Raw genomic sequence first — 22,540 nt, forward strand, 5'->3', positions numbered from 1 at the left:
CAACTGGCCCAACTAAATCCACATCCCACACTAAGTTGCTGGCTGCATCACACAGTATTAAGTCCAGGATCGCCTCCCCTCTGGTTAGGGCCATGACCAATTGTTTAAGGACACAGTCATTGAGGATGTGTAGACATTTGATCTCTTTGGCTTGACCGGTCAATATAAGGATAGTTAAAGTCTCCCATTATTATTACTTCATCATTTTTGGATGCTTCCCTGATTTCATTCTCCATCTTTAGATCACCCTGAGCCTTTGGTCAGGGGGCCGCTAGGATGTCCCCGGTACTAAATTACCTTTGGGCCTGGAATTGTCACCCTCAAGGATTCTGTGGATGAGTCTGCCCTTTTTATGGTTTCTAGTATATTAGACACTATGCCTTCCTTGATAGACATAGCAACACCCCCTCCAATACACCCTTCCCTATCATTTCTACAGAGTTTGTATCCAGGGATGACCGTATCTCACTGGTTCCAGAAGAGATGCTGTCACGTTTTTGAGCTCCAGAGTTCACAGGACAGGTTTCAAGTTCCTCAGAAATCTGAAATGGGTCAGCAGCATTTAAAGCCCCCCCCCCAAGGCTGAGGGTACCTTTTGCTTCTCTTCTGCCTCTCCCAGAACCTACTACAAAGTGTTACAGATTTTTTAAGGATACACAGGGCAAGCTTCCACAGCCCTGGGAACAGGGGTGCGTTTAGCACAATTCACATAACCAAAGAGGAAGTCAAGGCTAATACCCTTTCTTCCGCTTTTCTCTCCTTCGCAGGGGGTGAAGAAACAGTGTTGATCCGTTCTCTTTGCGGAGATGTGGAAATAGCTGCTGTATCTCTAGTCCAGGTAAGGGGTCTCAGTCCCCTCTCCTTTCTCAGGGGGGCTTTTCTCCTGCAGTTGTTGTTAAGGGGCCCTGGTAAGAGGCTCTGAAACATATGCTGAACTCTCCATCCTGTACCCTCCCAGAGTGCCGCCTTCCAGATTGTCGCCTGTGCCTTGCATGATCTCTGACAAAGGAATCTGCTTTTTCTTTCAGTCTCCGGTTTCCTTTGAGGAGGTGGCTGTGTATTTCACTGAGGCAGAGTGGGCCCTGCTGGATCCAAACCAAAGAGCTCTCTACAGGGAAGTCTCGCTGGAGAACTATAGGAGCGTGGCCTCTCTGGGTAAGGAACTTTCATAGGTGCAAATTGCTGACATTAGGATTGTGCCACTTGTCTGATTTGTGAATCAACATCTTGAACAGCAATATGTTGCTTTGACACTTGCCCAGTTACTTGCCCCCTTTTGGGATCCTTGCGGTGGTGGGGTGGCAGGAAAAGCAATTTTCTGAATGGCTGGGTAGAGTGACCCATGTAGCCTGGCTGGCCCAAGGGCAACTGAGGCCAGTGTTGTGGCTGTCACCCAAGCCAGAGAAGGTGTCCTGGCCTGAGGCCACTGCAGGACTGAGAGGCCTTCCAGAAGACTCTGGAAAGGGCCCCATTCTAATTTCTCAGTGGCCAACCATTAACACACACTTGTCCCCCAGATGGGATTACCATCATCCCCTCTGACGGCAATCAGGAAAGGATCCGTCCCCCTTACTCTGGTTGGGATTGTGGGATTTAATCTTGACCAGGTTTCCATTCTTCCAGAAAAAAGTTTCCTTTTCCGTGAATTTCTTTTCTTTTCTCATATAAGAACCTTCTCTCCCTGTCTGTCGTGGACAGCCAGCATGGTATAGTGGTTAAGAGTGGTTAAACATGAGTTTTCCATCCATTAGAGATTACCTCGCTGTCAGCCCTCACAAATCCCAGGACTTCCCATTCCTCTGTTAACCCTATTCTTCCATCTCCCCTGAGCTCAGTCTGGGTGAAATCCCCATGCATGAGGCAAGCTCAGGACATGCAAGATTGCTTTCTCTCAAAGCAGCATGTAAAGAGGCGGGGATTCAAATACTTCCTGCTTCCTGGGAGTTCTTTCTGAGCAGAAGAAAGGCTTCTAACAATGAGGGTTGGATTTCTCCCATCCCTTTTCTTTCAGGTAGCTCCATTTGTTATTTTTTGTTCTGAAAATGCTTTTTTACGTGGCAGCTCGGTTTGGGGGAGGGAATTTTCTCTCACAGTAAACACTACAAAGTAAACCATTTACAAAGCAGCTTTTAAAGGGGCGGGATTAGATTTTAGTTTGGAGACTGCTTGTACATAGATTCCCTACAGGGAAGTGTGGGTCCAGCCAGCAACGAACCCCAGGTAAAACTCCCATTCATAAATGACCGTTGTCTTCTTTGTGTCTTCTATTTAATTATCAATAGCAGAGACTCAAAAGCATTGCCTGACAAGTCAAATGTGAACAGTGGGGGAATGATTCTTTGCCACTTTAAGGGGGGAAAGTACACATAAGGAGTATTGGGAAGGGAAAGATAGGCAGAATACAAAAGCTGCTAACCTGAGTGGCCTGGCAGGGGATAAGGTATGCCCAGTGGCTTAGCCATGGGGGAGGAAGAAGGTCTGATTAATGAACAGTGCCTGATGGGTGTCTAATGGCTTCTTGCGCAGGTGCTGTCTGGATTTCTTTATTTATTCCAGCAGCACATGTAGAGGAGACGGTTGGGGGATTCCAGGGGTTCTCTCTGGAAAAAGCCAAGAATAAAGACTCCAAAGGAAACATTGGGGATGCAGATGGACCACAGCAGCAGGAGGGAAGCCATGCAGACAAGAGGAAGGATAAGACCATTCCTTCTCAAGGAGGGGGCTTGCATGAAATCTCAGTCGAAGAAGAAAGGTCAACCAAAACAAGAATGAACAAAGGCCTCTGTGCTAACCGGAGAAACCGCTCCAGGGAAAACGAAAATGCAAGTGTGGTCTTTAGAAAGACCTTCAGTAAGAACCTGAGTATTATTTCTAAGAGACAAATTCCCTCAGGAGAGAAACTATATGATTGCGAGGAATGCGAAAAGACCTTCAGTCAAAAGTCAGCCCTGACTTCACATGAAAGAATTCACTCAGGTGAGGGGCTGTATAAATGGTTACATTTCAAACCAAGCCTTTTTGATGCAGCAGGCCTTCATGTCCCTTTAAAGTGTCTATTAACCTACCTTTCAATGTAGAGCAGGAAAAAGCTGCTGAAATGCTTTGTGTATGGATGATCAGACCTCTTTGTGTGGGTACTAACAGGATCTCTCTTTTGATTCCAGCAGGAGATGATCACTGGGATAAGGGTGATGAGGACATTCATCACCGATTGCCAAAAAAAGTGAAGAATGAAAATTGGAAAGGAAGCTTCAAGAATCACAGTGGACCTAAGAGGCAGAAAAGAAATTACATAGTCAAGAAGAGGGTTAAACCCATTCATGGCCAAGGGCAGGATTACCGTGAACTAAGCCACATGGTAGAAGAAACATATAAGTCCTTGGAGTGTGGAATGAATTTCTCAGATCAGGGCCAATATGGTATCCATTTGCAAATGCCCAGTGGAAAGAAGACCCATCAATGCTTGGAGTGTCACAAGAGCTTTCTTTGTAGAGCAGAGCTTCTTAGGCATCAAAGAACACATAAAGAAGAGAAACCTTACAGCCGCTCAGACTGTGGCAACAGCTTCTCACAAAAATCAGACCACTTTCAATGCCAAAGAATTCATTCAGGAGAAAAGTCATTTGTCTGCACGGAGAGTGGAAGCATGTTCTGTCCTGGAAGAAAAGGTAATGCACTTTTCCTGAAGCATAGTATAATGAGGGCACATAAATGTTTTCGGTGTGGAAAGTACTTCAGATACAGATCACAGCTCCATGTGCACCAAAAAGTACACACAGGGGAGAAACATTTTCAGCGCCCAAAGTGTGGAAAGACATTCAGTCAGAGTGGCAATCTTCAACATCAAAGAATCCACACAGGGGAGAAACCTTTTGAATGCTCTGAGTGTGGAAAGAGATTCAGACACAGTCGCAGTCTTCAAAATCATCTAAGAACCCACACAGGAGAGAAACCTTTTGAATGCTCTGAGTGTGGAAAGAGATTCAGTCAGAATGGCAGTCTTCAACGGCATCAAAGAATACACACAGGGGAGAAACCTTTTGAATGCTCGGAATGTGGAAAGAGATTTAGTCACAGTAGCAGTCTTCAAAATCATCAAAGAATCCATACAGGAGAGAAACCTTTTGAATGCTCACAGTGTGGAAAGAGATTCAGTCGCAGTGGCAGTCTTCAGCTGCATCAAAGAACCCACACAGGAGAGAAACCTTTTGAATGCTCTGAGTGTGGAAAGAGATTCAGTCACAGTAGCAGTCTTCAAAGTCATCTAAGAACCCACACAGGAGAGAAACCTTTTGAATGCTCAGAGTGTGGAAAGAGATTCAGTCAGAGTAGCAATCTTCAAAATCATCTAAGAACCCACACAGGAGAGAAACCTTTTGAATGCTCGGAGTGTGGAAAGAGATTCAGTCAGACTGGCAGTCTTCAACAGCATCAAGGAACCCACACAGGGGAGAAACCTTTTGAATGCTCGGAATGTGGAAAGAGATTCAGTCATAGTAGCCATCTTCAACGGCATCAAAGAATCCACACAGGAGAGAAACCTTTTGAATGCTCACAGTGTGGAAAGAGATTCAGTCGCAGTAGCAGTCTTCAGCTGCATCAAAGAACCCACACAGGAGAGAAACCTTTTGAATGCTCGGAGTGTGGAAAGAGATTCAGTAGCAGTAGCAGTCTTCAAAATCATCTAAGAACCCACACAGGAGAGAAACCTTTTGAATGCTCGGAGTGTGGAAAGAGATTCAGTCAGAGTAGCCAGCATCAACGACATCAAAGAACCCACACAGGAGAGAAACCTTTTAAATGCTCTGAGTGTGGAAAGAGATTCAGTCGCAGTTGCAGTCTTCAGCTGCATCAAAGAACCCACACACGAGAGAAACCTTTTGAATGCTCTGAGTGTGGAAAGAGATTCAGTCACAGTAGCAGTCTTCAAAGTCATCTAAGAACCCACACAGGAGAGAAACCTTTTGAATGCTCAGAGTGTGGAAAGAGATTCAGTCAGAGTGGCAGTCTTCAACAGCATCAAGGCACCCACACAGGGGAGAAACATTTTGAATGCTTTGAGTGTGGAAAGATATTTAGTCACAGTAGCAGTCTTCAACGACATCAAAGAACCCACACAGGAGAGAAACCTTTTGAATGCTCTGAGTGTGGAAAGAGATTCAGTTACAGTAGCAGTCTTCAAAATCATCTAAGAACCCACACAGGAGAGAAACCTTTTGAATGCTCAGAGTGTGGAAAGAGATTCAGTCAGAGTGGCAGTCTTCAACAGCATCAAGGAACCCACACAGGAGAGAAACCTTTTGAATGCTCAGAGTGTGGGAAGAGATTCAGTCAGAGTGGCAGTCTTCAACAGCATCAAGGAACCCACACAGGAGAGAAACCTTTTGAATGCCCAGAGTGTGGAAAGAGATTCAGTCAGCGTAGCCATCTTCAACTACATCAAAGAATCCACACAGGAGAGAAACCTTTTGAATGCTCAGAGTGTGGGAAGAGATTCAGTCAAAGTGGCCATCTTCAAAAGCATCAAAGAACCCACACAGGAGAGAAAACATGAATGCTCCGTGTCGAAAGTGACTCAGTTGGAGACGCAATTTTCAATTGCATCAAAGACCAGGCGAAAAACTTTTTGAATATTCAGAGTGTTGAAAGAGATTTAGTCACAACGGAATCAAAGAATCCACAGGGGAGGACCTCCGGTAGAGACGCTGATCTGAGCACCATATTTCTCGGGAGCTCCCGAGGGACCCAAGAAACGTTCAAGTCTGGGGTGCAATCCTGCACCCCTAGCTGGATCCTAAGTAGAGGACTGGGAGCAGGAATACCCCTGCAGCCTTCAAGAGTGGTTTGACCCCCATTTTTTCTGAGAGTAACTTCAGAAGACACTCAGGAATTTTGGGTGTGGTCCCGCCAGCATCGAGGGGAACTACAACGCCGCAAACGTTTCCTTGGCATCAGGCTCAGATCTCTATCTATTTACTACCATCTAAGCAACTATACTGAAGCAAGAATACCTACTCTTCTAAAATCTGAGTAAGTTACAAGAACTCTTTCGTTTTACCTGGATTTGGAAGTTTTGAAGGATCGTTAAATACATCTATTAAATCCGCGCCTCCCCACCTGATGTATAATTGACTCTTTGAAAACCAGAAAGTATCGGATAAATCGGCAGGAACCCTATCAATCTGATCAGTGGGTAGACATAGCAAACAGAGTCTTTTGAATGACGCTACAACTACCAATCAGGTACTCTGACGCAGGAAGGGGAGGGAGGAAGAGATATCCCCCCCCATCTCAGCGGTGACGTCTTTCCGACCTAAGTGTTTAATACCGTCGCGAGAGTTCTGTTGGTCGAGAGACTGGAAGTGTGGCTCCTTTGTGTAACTGGCAAATATTTCCCAAGTTCCTGGATAAGAGGAGGTAACGGAAGGTCCACGACCTTGCAACTTTTTGCATAGATCCTGTTTCCTGCAGTTTCCGTGCTAGAGCATCCTTAACTCGATGGTATTCTAAAACTAAAGGACTACCCACATTACAAGAATCCTACCAAACCATTTACAAACTTCTTTTTTTGGTGTATTTTTCTGGACTCTACCAACTAAGTTTTAGTAGAATTTTTGAAAGCAGCAACCATGGAACGTGCGATCAAACAGATGGATCAACTATTTGCTATGATAAACACTCAATATCAATCTATGAACCAAAAATTGGACATCATATTAGACGAAATTAAAGATATATAAAAAACCAAGCTACTACAATGAAGCCAGATGTGGGAACAGTGAATGTTCTAACTGAGAAGACGGCTGAAGAACAGAAAAATCCTATAAAGGAAGTGGAGAGCCAGGATAAGCAACCAGAGGTTCTATACCTTCAAGAAGAAATTGCAGCAGATCATCTGGACACAATGGATCTGAATGTGAGAGACTTTGATTTTTGCCTTTACAATCTACCTGAAGAATTCTTTTAACACTTGCTTGGAGGACTTGAAGGATGGAAAGGCTGAAGTCACTGGGATTTCTCTTTATGACTTGGGGATGGAAGAAACCACAATGCAAATTGACCACGAGAACCCTATGTCTGCAGAGGGAATTTTACCAACCATCTCCAAGGTTGCTCTTCGGCGATTAGTGTCAAGGAGGAAAAGCGGAAGATGCTGGAAATTCCGGACAAAGGGACTGGTTAAAAGAGTTTAGATCTTCTGGAAGAATAAAGGAACTGGTTAAAAGGCTTGGTTTTGGTGAAAATGGTACAACGTATTACGCTAATATGTTAGAAAGATAACTTACAATTAATAGGTGTTTGGAGACATGGAGGATTTAAAGAGAAATTGTTTTTTAAATGAGGTGATAAATATTGTCGAAGGCTTTCACGGTCAGAGTTCATTGGTTCTTGTAGGTTATCTGGGCTGTGTAACCGTGGTCTTGGTATTTTCTTTCCTGACGTTTCGCCAGCAGCTGTGGCAGGCATCTTCAAAGGAGTAACACTGAAGGACAGTGTCTCTCAGTGTCTCTTCTTTTCTGTTAAGAGTTTAAGAATGAATAAGGCTTGGCTTCCTGTCCTGAAAACCTCCAGACTAACAAAGACTACAGTCAACAATAGCCATGCAGATTAGCTTTGGATTTCATACATTAACAGATCACTTCAGGATACAATGGTTCCATATTAACATACCACACCCTCATTAGCACATTATCTTGATACTTACAGGACAATGATTAGCACATTACCTTTGATACTTTTTGCAGGACAATGATTCAGCTCAAACCCAACCCCTTTCTGACTATATATTACTCTTCCTACACACTTGACACTGAGAGACACTGTCCTTCAGTGTTACTCCTCTGAAGATGCCTGCCACAGCTGCTGGCGAAACGTCAGGAAAGAAAATACCAAGACCACGGTTACACAGCCCAGATAACCTACAAGAACCAATGAGGTCCTTTTTAATGAATATATTCAATGCTATTTTTAAAAAATGTATGTGATTTGGTTTAGTGAATTAAATTGAATATATTAAATTCTATTTTTAAAAAAATTGTATGTGATTTGGTTTAGTGAATTAAATTAAAAATATTAGGATTGGAATTGTTAATACTAAAGAGTTCACAGGTTTATCAACAGAGGGAGGAAGATGTAGGGGAAGTATTTTTTCTTTTTTAAAATTTATATTAGATATACTTTCAATAACAATATAATTTTTGTACGAATATTAGACAATGTAGAAATGTATATGTTTATCTGTCTTAGAAAAATAATAAAAATTGTTTTAAAAAAAGAATCCACAGGGGAGAAACCTTTGAATGCTTAGTGTAAGGCCCCTGTCCCCTCTTCAGTGGAGACAGCCCAATTTGATCACCCATCTTCTCTCACCCATCTTTTTTAAATGGCACCCTCTTGGCAGCCTAAAGTACATCTTTGGGACAGGTGTGAGTGAGCATATCTGCCTGCCATGTCCAGAGTAAATTTCCATCATGGAGGCAGGATGTCACTAGGGCTTTTATACTTAACTTTATATTAATCATAAACAGACATATGCTCTCTTTACATATCTATGTTATTCAGTCCTCTATCATTTCACCTTCTAATAATAAGACTAAATACTTTTACATATACATATTCTTTGTTACTGATATATCTTAAACCCCTATTTACTGCTCCATTCTATACATAGTTCCGTTCATGAATATCTGTCAAACGTCGGCTGCCACTTCTGTTTGTAATCTTCCATCAGTTGGTTTTTTAAAAGGTGAATTAGACTCGACATTGTTGCATATTCTTGTAATTTTATATTCCAGTCCATTCTTTTTTGGCATGATTTTTGCTTTCCAATGTTTTGCAAACACAATTCTGGCTGCAGCAGTTGCATATTGATATAGTTCTTTATGGATGGATTTAATTTGTGCTGGTACCATCCCAAGCAACATATTTTTAGCATTTAGTTCGAATTTGACATGCAGCATACCTTGAATTTCTTGATGTATTTCTTTCCAATATTGTTGAGCTTTCTTACATGTCCACCAGTGATGAAAAAAGGTTCCTTCTTTGTCTGAACATTTCCAACAGTTTACTTTATTAGATTTGTACATCTTTTGCAGATCTTTTGGTGCGAGGTACAACTTATAAAATATCGTATATCCGTTTTCTTTTATTTCCTGTGATGATGTAAACTTAATGTCCTTTGACCACATTTGCTCCCAGTTTTGCATTGGGCTCATTTCACCAAAATTCTGCATCCACTTAATCATACTGTGAGAGTCCCCAACTAGACTGTGCAAACTTCTTAAAATCACTTGCTCAGACGTTGATGCAGAAACAAGGAATTTATTGAAGGCTTCAGACAGTACAAGGCAAACACGAGTTAAAGTTGCAAGTGAGCTGCATTCCAATGCTACAGAATATATCTCCTACAGGGCATCAAAGTTCACACCTATGTTATGGGAAGCTAAAAGATAGATGGGTACAATACAGACATCAATCGACCACAAAGAGCTTGTTAGGGCTATTTAGTCTCCAAGGCCGCATCTGGCCAGAGAGAGTGACTACAAAGCAAGCATAAAACACAGCGGGGGAGTGGGAGAGGAATTCCGGCCAGGGCCTGACAGATATGGCGCCTGAACCCAGGAAATGCCAAACGGTGTGAACTGCTTTTACGAGTTCAAAGGGAAGGGGGGAGCTGGGATCGGTAGACGGCGATATGCAAACCTTCACACATACATGTCTTCACTTGTTCATCCGCCGTTTCCTGAAGCAAAAGCAGTTAATATATCTTTGACAACAGATGGCCTTTTGATTTAGTAATCAGTTGTTCGAAGTCGGTTAACTTTCTCTGACTCTGTTTTCAAATAGTCTGTTTTTAATCCATGGATTAGTTGGTGGTAGGCAAACGAGGAAATCTTAAAATTTTCTTGATGTAGTTCCTGCAAGGTTTTTATTTGTCCGTCTCTTCTGAGTAAGTCATTATAAACTATGAAGTCGTTCTTTGTCCTTCCCGCAAAACAAATAGGCTTCTGTCGGTGACATTAGGTCCCAGGGGGAAGAGCTTAGTAGTCCTTTCATATAATTCCACATTTTAATAAGATGGATCATAATGTTCTCTTCAAATCGTGTTTTGAAGTCCTTGGAATCTTTTGCCCTTAGTAAATGATGGAAGCCATGTTAAGTTCAGTAATGCCAAACCTCTCCTTTTTTCTTTTCTTTCCAGACAAACTTGTTAATTGTTTGTTGCCATTGCTTAAGAGTTATTGTTTTAATACTGATTGGTAAGGTCGTTCAGTTTGGGGAGAACATTTATCTTAATGATTGCAATTCTGCCCAGCCAAGAAATCTGGAATCTATTCCACCTTTCCAAATCTTTTTCAGTGTCTATCCATGTAGCTTTGTAATTTAAGTCAAAGAGTGAATCATTCCCTGTTGGTATTTTTATTCCCAGCGATTTAACATGCGTTTTAGCGATGGTGCACTGTAATATCTCTTGAATTGCAAGTTTCTCTTCTTGAGGTACATTATACAGGATCATATTTGTTTTCTTACTGTTCAGTTTATTTCCTGAATTGTAGCTGAATTGATCTATCTGCTTTTTAATCTCCTGTAGAGATGTGTTCAGATTAAGACCACGTCATCTGCATAGCTTCTAACCTTATATTGTTGATCTTCATATTTCAGTCCTTCGATATTAGAATTTTGTCTTATCTTGTTAGCCAGTACTTCCATGGCTATGTTAAACAGTAGCGGAGAAAGGGGGCAGCCTTGTCTCATTCCTTTTTCAGTTTTAAAACTGTCCATTAATAGACCATTGATCAGCAATCTCACACATTGTTCTGCATAAATAACTCTCAATAGAAACTGCATGCCACATTGTATTTGCTGCAGAGTCTTCTGTAGAAAATTCCAGGAAACATTATCAAATGCCTTTTTGGCATCCAAAAATAGCAGTGCTTCTTTGGTTTTGGTCGTCTTAATACAGTTAATTGCAGCAAGTACCACTCTAACGTGATCTTTCATCTGTCTTTTGGGCATAAAACCAGATTGATCTGTGTGTATAATTTTAGAAAGACATCTCTTCAATCTTTCTGTCAAGAATAGTCGCAAAAATTGTATAGTCAACATTCAGCAACAGTATTGGTCTATACACTTGAGGGAGATGGGTTTCTTTTTCATCCTTGGGTATTAGCGAGATGTGTGCTTCTTCCCATGATCCAGGAATTTCACCCTTCTGAAGTATGTCATTGAAAACTGATTGAAGATGTGAGGCCAATATATGTTCCAGCATTTTGTAGTAGCTTGCTGTAAGTCCATCAGGTCCCAGAGCTATATCCGTTTTTAGCTTCTTGAATGCTTCCGTGATCTCATGCATGGTGATCTTTTGATTAAGAATTAAACTGTCACAAGAAATGCTGACGTTGAAACCATTAAGACCCGCCCAATTTATTACCTATCAAGATCTTTTAAAGTGGGAAGGAACACAATTCTCACTTAAAGAACATTAAGAAGTTAAAGATCGTCTAACCTGTCGAAGGCTTTCACGGTCAGAGTTCATTTGTTCTTGTAGGTTATCCGGGCTGTGTAACCGTGGTCTTGGAATTTTCTTTCCTGACGTTTCGCCAGCAGCTGTGGCAGGCATCTTCAGAGTGGTAAGATACCTCCTCTGAAGATGCCTGCCACAGTTGCTGGTGAAACGTCAGGAAAGAAAATTCCAAGACCACGGTTACACAGGCCGGATGACCTACAAGAACCAGTCTAACCTGGTTCCAATATTATCAAATAAAATCGGTTTTTCTTCAAGATCAAAAAGTGGGATTTTCAAAAAAACCGACCTTTCAAAAACTTATATTGGATACAAATGAACATTTAGTATCGAAAATCTGCAAGCTATTGCTGGAACTTTACTGTGGGCAAGAAAGAATTAAACCCACCATTATTAATTGGGCACAGATGTTGGGTCACGATATACAACTTTATAAATGGGAAAGACTTTGACCTCAAGATATGAAATCCATACTCTCTCAATCATTAAGAGAAAATATTTATAAAATGATGTACTGTTGGTATCTGATACCGAAAAAACTGGCAAAGACTTACAAAACAATGTCCCCACAATGCTGGAAGTGCAAAAAAGACATAGGTTCATTTCATCACATGTGGTGGACTTGTGAAAAGGCTAAAAAAATTTGAGATATGATATATAATGAAATTAGGTTGATTCTGCAGAATATTATTCCAAAGACACCTGAAATGATGCTACTAAGTATGATACCGGACACTATAATTACCCAAAGATCATATATGCAGCTAAATGGAAACTGACTGAAATACCAGATAAAAAAGACTGGTTACAAAAAATGATGGACCTGATGGAAATGGCGAAACTTACAGCTTTAATAAATCAAAAAGACAATATGCAATTTTCGGAGGAATGGGGGGCATGGAAAACGTACTGTGACCTGAATTTCAAATGGGGTCGTTTAGAGGGTATTCATTAAACTAATCTTTTTATACATATAAGTAAAAATAGCTTTTTATCATATGTTAAATTTATAATAACGGCAAAATGTTATGTTATAATTAGCTTACAAAGTAATAAAATATTAGTGAATGAAATGAAATGTAAGATTAGTAACCATTTACAAAAGAGAAATAATTTTATTTCTAGATGGAAGGAGGTGGAGGGAGGTCAAACGCAACTTAAATTTAATGTTATAATATATCAACAAAGTTTTGTTTTTCTGTTATTGTAATTTAGATGACAATGGACTGTTAAACTTGTTGAAAAGCCGAGTTAAGATTTTGGAGAAAATAATAAAATTTTAAAAAAGATAATTAACCTATCTTCCGAGAATTTCTTAAAATTAGCCACTTCAATATAAGAGTCTATATTTATTTGTGCGGTGTCTCTATTTTGATAAAGTGCGGAATAAAAGGAATGAAATGTCTCTTGAATGTCTGCTTCTTTATTGGAAATTTGGTTATCTTTAAGGACCGCAAATATCCTTCTTTTCTCTGTTTCTCTTTTCAGTATATTTGCCAATACTTTTCCAGGCTTGTTAGCTTGTTCAAAGTGTTTATGTCGGACAAATCTTTTGCATTTTCTCTGTTTCAATCTCATCAATTTGGCATTTTAAAGTAGAGATCTTTAGAGATCGTTTGTCTCCGGATTTTTGGTGGTCTGCTTTTAATTTTCGCAACTGATCATAAAAATATTAATTCGACTATTCTTATCTTTTTTGGCTTTGGGCATTGGAGCGATTAATCTTCCTTTCATGAAAGCCTTACTTGCATCCCAAATTGTCTTAGCTGCAAGACCGGGCATTGTATTGAGTTCAAAAAAATCTTTGATTTCCTGTTGACATTGCTTTGTTGTATCTTTCTGAAGAAATAAATTATTCAAACGCCATCGTCTTAATCCTTTCCTTTCTCCTTGTTGTTTTATCAATAGAGGATTATGGCCAGCGAAGGTTGCTGGGAGAATAGAAACTTCATCAATGTTACTTAGCAGAGAGTTAAAAATCCAAGCTAGGTCGATCCTAGAATAAGAATTGTGTCTTCTCGCAAAGAAGGTAAAGTCTTTAACCTTGGGATGCTTAAATCTCCATACATCTGTTAGTCTCCAATCCTGTAAAAACTCAAATACAACTTTTGGTAGTTTACCACTTTTCAATTTGACCTATTTGTCAAGTTTTGTATCCATTACTCCATTCATATCCCCAACAACAACCATCTCCCCTTGATGGAAGTCAAGTAGATCTTTAAAAAGTCTATAATTTTTTTTCTTTTGCTTGATTTGGGGCGTAAACATTGGCAATAGTACATTTCCTGCCATCATCTCCTTGTGCTATTAAAATTACATATCTTCCTTTCTTATCTTTGAGGGAATCTATTACCGCAAATTTGTTCCCTCTTACGCAGATGGCTACTCCTTTTTTTTTTTTACTGTAGATGATGAACAATATAGTGTTCCTAGTTTGTTGCAGTGTAAGAATCATAGAGTTGGAAGGGACCACCAGGGTCATCTAGTCCAACCCCCTGCACAATGCAGGAAATTAACTACCTCCCCCCACATCCCCAGCTACCCCAACCCCCCGCAATGCAGGATCCCACAATCAAAGCAATCCCGACAGATGGCCATCCAGCCTCTGCTTAAAGACCTCCAAAGATGGGGACTCCACCACCCTCTGAGGCAGTGCATTCCACCATAGAACAGCCCTAAACGTCAGAAAGTTCTTCCTAATGTTTAGGTGGAATCACTTTTCTATTAGTTTACATCCATTACTCTGTGTCCTAGTCTCTGGAGCAACAGAAAAAAAGCTAGTTCCCTCATCAACATGACATCCCTTCAAATATTTAAACATGGCTATCATGTGTCCCCTCTCTTCTCCAAACTAAACAAACCCAACTCCCTAAGTCTCTCCTCATAGGGCATGGATTCCAGACCTCTGACATTCTGGTCGCCCTCTTCTGGAAACGCTCCAAGTTGACAATATCCTTCTGAAATTGTGGAGCCCAAAACTGGACACAGTATTCCAAGTGAGGTCTGACCAATGCAGAATACAGTGGTAGTATTACTTCCCTTGATCTAGACACAATACTCCTATTGATGCAGCCCAGAATTGCATTGGCCTTCTTAGCCGCCATATCACACTGTTGACTCATGTTCAGTTTGTGGTCCACTAAGATTCACAGATCTCTTTCGCATATACTGTTGTCAAGCCGACTACCTCCCATCCTGTACCTGTGCCTTATGTTGTGTTTGCCTACCCTACACTTCTCTCTATTGAAATCCATTTTATTACTTATGGCCCAGCAATCGCCCTAATTATAGGAGGTGGAGCATAAATGGCCATAGGTTGGAACAGGTAACCCAATTCAAATATCTTGGAATGACAATCCAGGCCTCTGGCTCCAAGCTGGCGCATAATACCTATGTTGCCAATTTAGGGGAAGATCAGCCCGTTCAATAATAAATTTTCTCTGGACCAAAGGGACACACTATATTCCAGACGCCCTTAAACTTTTTCAGGCGAAAACTCTAGCACAAATGTTATATGGAACATAACTTGACTCTCCACCCTCATGTCTTATTCCCATGGAACGAGTGCAGTCCAAGTTTCTTAGAGCTCCCCTGCAATTGCCAAGATGTGTATCAAATGCTACGATCTGTTTAGAAACTGGCATGATGTAGGTGGAGGCAAGGGTTGTCTTGTCCTCACTTTATCTCTGGCTGAAAATTAATTTCAACCCTAAGGGTCTTCTTCCACTGATTCTTTGTGATACTTTTAGGTCAAAGTGGATAATAGCCATTGAAGACAAACTAAATAACCTGGGTTTTACCCGCCTAGCACTACTTCAGTTAGGGTGGGATCAAGCTAAGTCAACTATGAACCAAAGGGTTAAAGATATCAACCAACAAGTATATCTAGCAAGAATGCCCCTATTTATGGCTCCCCCCCCCCACTCCCCTTGAATGCAGTTCATCCGGTCCCGGAGACTTGAATTTATTAAGAGTAGCCAGGTATTTCCGTACTATCTCAGTGTCTATACTATGCTGTAATTCCCCTATTGCATCCTCTGCTCCCTTATTCCCAGGTTGAGCACTATTCCCCTTTTGGGAGAAGACTGATACAAAAAAGGAGTTAAATAATTCTGCCTTTTCTACCTCCCCTGTTAATAACTCACCGTGTTCTCCACGCAATGACCCAATCGTTACCTTGATCTTCCTTTTGTTATGGACATAACCAAAAAGCCCTTTTTTGTTGTTTTTAACTTTCCTGGCTAGCCAGAGCTTATTCTGCGCTTTAGCCTTCCTGACTTTCTCCCTACATGTGTTGGCTACTTGTTTGAATTCCTCTTTGTTGATTTCTCCCTTTTTCCATTTCTTGTACATGCCCTTCTTAAATCCTATCTCAACTAAAAGTTCTTTAGACATCCACCCTGGTGTCTTCAACCCTCTACCTTTTTTTCTCCTGGTGGGAATTGATTGAAATTGCGCCTTCAATATCTCCCTTTTAAGAATTTCCCATCCTTCATGTACTCCCTTCATTCAAAATCATTCAAAATCCTCACCCACGGGATCACACCCAGTAGTTCCCTAAATTTATTGAAATCAGCTTTCTTAAAGTCTAGAATACATGCTTGACTTTTTCTTGCTTCTCCTTTCTGCTGTGTAACAAACTCCAGGAGAACATGGTCAATTTAATAAGTTTATGAAAGATCCTTTTCGCTGGGGAATTAAGTTCATTAACGTTTATTGAAGTAATCTTCAAGTCGTCCATGTTAGTTTAATGCTGTTGCTTCATCTAATTTGGCTTCTTCATCGTTGTCAGGTGTGGATCCTTCTAATGCTGGATTGTCAATTAATGCTCTTTTTTGGTGACGGGTAACAAGTGATGTTCTGGTTGTGCCGGAGTGTTCTGCTCTCCACTATTTCTTTCTCGTTGATGAGAATAATTATAAAACAATTCCTCTATAAGCTGACCAGTTTGTTCTTTATTCCTTACAATTTTACTGCCCTTAGGCAGCGATATGTCAAGAGCATATGGGGCAATCCAACAGAATCTTACATTGTTCTTGTGGAGGATGGCACGTAACTCATCAAATTGTTTCCTTCTTTGTATCACACTGGGGGGCAGGTCAGAGAAGACCAACACTTCTTTATTGTTGTAAGTTAGTCTCTTTTCTCTCTGTGCATGTAAAATTTCGTCTCTTGTTTTCTGATGTGCAAATTTAAACAGAATGTCTCTTGGAGTTTGATGTTTTCTTGAGTATGCAGAGTTTTCTCTGAAAAAAATTCAGTTTGGAGAAATTCTTCTCTGAAGCAAGCTGTAAGTGTCTTTCAGAAGCTGCTGAAGTTCTTTTTCCAGTTCTTTCAAGCCAAAACTTTCAGGCAAATTCCTAAATTTGAGGTTATGTTCTCTATTAATGATCTCCTGATCAAAATGCTCTTCTGTTTCCTGATGCATTTCCTCTTGTGAACTCAGAATTTTTGTCTGCTGTTCTAATTTTTCTTCAGATTTCTGTTGTCTCTGGTGAAGCGCTTTTATTTCTTTGGCGTTGTCATCAGTTTTTTTCCAATCCTTGTTAAAGTCTCCTGTAGCTTTTTGTTGCTGTCTTGAAGGCTCTTGTGTGTTTCCTCCTGTTTTTTTACACTCTGTTCATTGTTTTAGCATACGGTTTTAAAGATCTTCCATCTGCAGACCCTCTTCTTCTGATGGGTTTTGTTTATTTCTTTTTGTGGTGGTGAAAGCTGAATGGTTAGTGTTCGATTTCTAGTTTCTTTTGGTGTGGTAGCTGATTGTAGTACTTGAACTTCCCGGAGTGTCTGTGACCAGAATCACAAATCAAAAAATCACACAAGGTTGAAAGAGACCACAAGGGCCATCTAGTCCAACCCTCTGCCATGCAGAATCCCACAATCAAAGTACTCCCAGCAGATGGCCATTCAACCTCTGCTTAAAGACCACCAAAGACGGGGATTCCCCCCGCCCCCGAGGCAGCATATTCCACCATCAAACTGCCCTCACTGTCAGAAAGCTCTTCCTAATGTTTAGGTGGAATCATTTTTCTCTTAGTTTAAATCCATTACTCCATGTCCTAGTCTCTGAAGCAACAGAGAACAAACTAGTTCCCTCATTCACAAGGCATCCCTTCAAATATTTAAACATGGCTATCATGTCACCCCTTAACCTTCTCTTCTCCAGACTAAACAAACCCAACTCCTTAAGTCTCTCCTCATAGAGCAGCGATGGCGAACCTTTTAGAGACCGAATGCCAAACTGCAACCCAAAACCCACTTATTTATCGCAAAGTTCCAACACGGCAATTTAACCTGAATACTGAGGTTTTAGTTTAGAAAAAAACAACTCATACATTAACATCTTTTGTCTTAAAAGAAAAACACAATAACGAAGCAACTACAAGGTACAGGGAAAACAGCAGAAAGGAAGTGAGCCCCTTAGGGACAGGGAGCAGTTAGAAAAGTGAAATATAATTACTGTCAATAATAGTAATACTGTGCAAGATTGCATTTATTTATTTTTATTAAGCCAGCAGTATCCTAGTTGGATGGCTGCATCATGCTGTATGTCATGAACACTCACAGCTATGTGAAATTCTGCATGCAGAAAAGCCATCTGAAACATAATCCAGCAAAAATGGAGGACTTATAGCTTGGCTGGGGAGCCTGGGGAAGGGGGTTTGTTAAGTATGTGTTTTTAGTTTACTGATTGATTGTTTTAAAGATTTTTAGACTACTATTCTATATTTTATTTGTTTGGTTTTGCTCGGGAGGGGACATCAAATGTCCATGAAAAGAAATAAGGTGCTTACTGTAGATTCTTATAATATTACACCTTTTTATTCAGTTTTGTATACAATAAAATTAAGATTATAATCACTTCACCTTTTTTTATAATTTTATTTTTGGGTACTCCTATTGAGATCTACCCAGATATACACAGACTACAAAATCCCACATTTAGGAGTGGGGAAACCAACCCGGTTCACCGGATTAGCATCCGCCACTCATGTGGAGAAGTGGGGAATCAAACCCAGTTCTCCAGATTTGAGTCTACCGCTCCAAACCAGTATGCCAGCTGGTACCATGCTTAGTGAATCCCGAGGCATTAGTACTGTGTTGTATGTGAGAGAATTTTGGATTTGGCATTCAGGGGCAGTTGGGGGAGGTTTCTTTCCCCCTTAAGAAATCATATAAAACAATCCAGTGAGTTGCGGTATAAAAACCTCCTCCATACACACGTCTACAATCACCCCAAAACATAATTTTTGTAATAGTTAATGCAGGTTGCATGTGAAGCCAAGGGACAGAAAAATAAGAGTATATTTTAATAATAGGGCCATAACCAATCTGGAATGTTATGCCAATTTTTTTTGAAGATTGCTATTCACACAGTTCATTATTGGGGCTCCAAATATAGACAAAAGTAAAATCTGGCCTGAACTCGTCCTGGAACACCCATCAATCATGTAAATAAACTTGATGCAACCATGTTGTGCCAAAACAGACTTTTTAAAAATAACATTAACCCAAATAGACATAAAACTTGCTCCTTTTACAGATTTCCCCCCACTGGATATGCCTTCATGCATAGCTGTACAGTTTACCCCCCACCCCAAGAACTATTCTTGTTAACTCAAAGCTTGCCCAAAGAGACTTGCTAAATAAGCTTGATGCAACCATGCTGTGCCCAACAGACTTTTTAAAAACAACAGTAACCCAAATAGACATAAACTGTGCTACTTCTACAGCATTTTTTACTTGGATATGCCTTCATGCATAACTGTACAGTTTACCCCTCCCCCAACTGTACAGTTAGCCCCTCCCCGAGGATTGTTCTTGCTAACTCAAAACTCGCCCATAGAGACCTATTGGCTGTACAATTTCCAGCATGCGCTCTGATCACCTGCTTTCCAAGACCACAGAAACATCTCGTCTGTCTCAAAATTCTTAACTGCCCCTTTCTTTGGACTACACAAAACCAGAAGTATTTGAAAAGGTAACTCATTCCCTCTGCCATAAATACTAGGTGTTGCAATCTGCATATTTTCTTCTCTTTAAATATAGCAATTCCGTTTAGATGTCACGGTTAAGACTTACTGAGTGGCCAAAGGCCTACAAATTCACCTTCTCCAGAAACCACCATGGCCTTCTGCAATTGACTTACTGGTTGTATGAAGCTGTTCTTGCTTTACATCATTCCCAGATCTACTGTTTTTAAGCGATTTCACTGGGAAATCCTGAGACTTAGCAGTATTAGGAAAGGGGAGGATTTTTTTTTCTCCCTGCCCACAACATTCATGATTGTATAAAACACCTATTCTATCCCCCCAGTCCTCTCCCCGTGCCACCTACAGTAAAGTCTGAAACACTGCCTACTTTTCTTTTAAGGAAAGGTTCTCCAATGCCTTAGCTACGTCAGTGACCCATTTCTGCACTTTTTCCAGCTCGTTGCTATGTTTCCCAAGGTGAGGAATCCAGAACCTCTCCTTCTGGCCAAAACCTTGACAACCATTTTATGGGGGGAAATTTACCAACCTTTAATCGCCCAAGATGTTTCTCTGCACCACAGTTCCCAGGATTCCTTGGGCGGGGGGGTGAAGAACAAGATCAACATTTTTCTCCCAAATGTGTCAATAAGTCCCACCAAAGTTAAAGGGCATGCTACATCCCAGAAAGTATGATTAGAATACCAGGCTTGTTTTTTGGACAAGCCATCTTTGTGTGCACAACCTGACTCTGTTGGGAGTTCAAAAGGGGTGAGAAAGTGACAGCCATTATGGCAAATCCAGGCATAGTGCTGCTCAGTATTTTCACCTATGATGGGACATTCCCCAAGGTCCTCTCCAGCATGTACCCTAAGAAATCCTGGTTTGTAGCAGTATTTTCTCCCATTCTTGGAGATCAGGGGCTTTTCCTCTTCAGCATCCTCTGCGTAACATTTGCCAACAGTAGGATCTTGGTCCATCCTAGCCTTAAGTCTCCCACCACATGGCTTGCCTGATCCAGTGTGGATCAGTGTAAGCCATTGTGGTGTAGTGGTTAAGAATGTTGGACTAATATGTGAAGGCCCCAGGTTTGAATCCCCACTGAGGCCATGGAATGCTCTCTGGGTTACCTTGGGTCAGTAACACTCTCAGCTTAGCATACCTTGCAGGGTTGTTGTCAAGATAAAATGGAGGAGAGGAGAATGATATAAACTTCTTTGGGTTCCCACTGGGGAGAAAGGCAAGGTAGAAATGAATTAAGTAAATAAATACCTGAAATGGCCTGAAGTGACTCTTTTGCAAATACTGATTGGACCATAACAAGTATGGAAACCACATTCTAAGCACATAACTCCCAGAACAAAACTACCACAGGACCTGGGACAGTTCTGGAAACTAGGCATTGTGTAGTGAGGGCCTTGCATGGTTTCCGGCACCAGGATGGACAGGGATCCAGGGGACAAGGGGTGGCCTTCATGGATTCCCAGATTTTGTCAATGTTAACAGTGGGAGCTGGATTCAGGTGATCTCTAAAGAGACCAGGCATCCTCATCGAGCTTTCTAGTGTCCCGGCTCTATTTCCACCAGCCTCCCAATCAGATGGGGTTGCCAGGTCCCACTTTGTCATCAGCAGGAGGTTTTTGGGGTGGAGCCTGAGGAGGGCAGGGTTTGGTGAGGGAGGGACTCCAAGGCCATAGAGTCCAACGGCCAAAGTGGCCATTTTCTCCAGGTGAACCGATCCCTATTGGCTGGAGATCAGTTGTAATAGTGGAAAATCTCCAGCTAGTACCTGGAGGTTGGCAGCCCTCCAGTCAGACCATCTCTGGTTGGACCTTACAGGGAGGGGGGCTTTCCATTGCTAGGAGGAAATAAAAGTCGTGAAGGGAACAGGCGGGCCGGATCCTGCTTGGGGGGGGGGGAGACTTCTAGGGAGGAGGGAAGAGAGCAGGGCAGCACTCCTTTTGCCAGAGGTAATTCAAAGCTGGTGGTGGGAGTCTGCCCCTTCCCTAAATGCCTCTGGTTCCCTCCAGCAATTCCTTCTCTGCCTCTCCCGGTTCTCCCCGCCCTGCTCCTTCCTCCACCACCCCCCCAGGCAAATGCAAAGCCCCTTTTGCAGAGAGAAAGAGGGCTGTGTGTATGTGAGCGTTGCGCTTTGCATCCCTGACCGGGCGGGGGGCGCTTGGGCAGAGAGCCTACAATCCTAGACAGGCCGCTTCCGGTCTTTCGTGGAGTCCACTCGTGGGAAAGCGGACTTCTTTGTTCCGGCGCTTGGAAGAGAAGGAGCGGCTCCTTCGCAGTGAGTCATGGGGGGGGGGATCCGGGGCTGGTTTGGGGGGACTCGAGGCAGGGAAATGTGGGGTGGGTGGAAGGGGAGCGAGGCCAGAGGCGGGCCCTGATCCGGGGGAGGGGGGGAGGGAGAGTGACAGACCCCTCCCCCCCAACACACACGCTGAAAAGCCTGGGGGGGGGCTTCTCCGTCTGGTTATCCGTTTCCCCCCCACCTCTCTGCCTAAGGCTTGGGGGGCGGGGGAGAAGAAGAGATGCAGCCCCTTCCTTCCCTCCCTGCATTGCAGAGGCCTTTTTTGCAAGTGGTGATCCAGATGTGGACGGTGGGTGGGAGGCAGGAGGGGAGAGTTCTGGATGGGTCCTGGGGAGGGGGGGTGAGTCAAGGAAAGGCGGGCGGGAGAGGGGGCTGGATGGGGGGGGGGTTGTTTCCTGCAGGGAGAGGTGAGAGTGTTTGAATCTTTGACCGCATGGGAATAAAAACCAGTTTATTTCCTGGCTTGGAGGGGGGGGGGAGGTACGGCTGCCAGGTCCCTCTTCGTCCCTGGCAGGAGGGTTTTGGGGCGGGGCTGGGGAGGGGAGGGACTTCAGTGCCAGAGAGTCCAATTCCCAAAGCGGCCATTTTTTTCCAGGTGATCTGATCTCTAGCAGCTGGAGGTTTCCAGCTGGTGCCTGGAGGTTGGCATCCATAGTGGGAGGACAGACTAGTCAAAGGGAGAGAGTCCATAGTCCTGGAGAGGCACATGAGTGCGTGGGGGGAGGG

The 22,540-nt window shown here is 42.2% G+C and overlaps 3 protein-coding genes across 3 annotated transcripts in view; 2 read left to right on the forward strand and 1 right to left on the reverse strand.

Annotated features, from left to right (window-relative positions):
- Positions 1 to 22,540, reverse strand: part of LOC130493464 (zinc finger protein 396-like) — a 166,491-nt gene that overhangs the window by 74,323 nt on the left and 69,628 nt on the right. Inside the window, exon 2 of the mRNA XM_056867221.1 lies at positions 6,093 to 6,117. Within this exon, the coding sequence (XP_056723199.1) occupies positions 6,093 to 6,117 (25 nt within the window). The remainder of the gene's footprint in view (positions 1 to 6,092; positions 6,118 to 22,540) is intronic.
- Positions 1,041 to 5,554, forward strand: LOC130490602 (zinc finger protein 709-like; the record flags this gene model as incomplete). Its single annotated transcript, XM_056864423.1, has 2 exons — positions 1,041 to 1,155; positions 3,861 to 5,554. Coding segments are annotated over 2 exons (1,809 nt in total), but the record flags the coding sequence as incomplete, so codon positions are not given.
- LOC130491468 (zinc finger protein 709-like) overlaps positions 6,758 to 22,540 on the forward strand; it is a 36,476-nt gene continuing 20,693 nt past the window's right edge. The window contains exon 1 of the mRNA XM_056865216.1: positions 6,758 to 6,916. Coding sequence (XP_056721194.1) covers positions 6,758 to 6,916 — 159 coding nt within the window. The remainder of the gene's footprint in view (positions 6,917 to 22,540) is intronic.

This window comes from Euleptes europaea, chromosome 1 (genome assembly GCF_029931775.1).
Source record: "Euleptes europaea isolate rEulEur1 chromosome 1, rEulEur1.hap1, whole genome shotgun sequence".
NCBI classification, from domain to species: Eukaryota; Metazoa; Chordata; class Lepidosauria; order Squamata; family Sphaerodactylidae; genus Euleptes; species Euleptes europaea.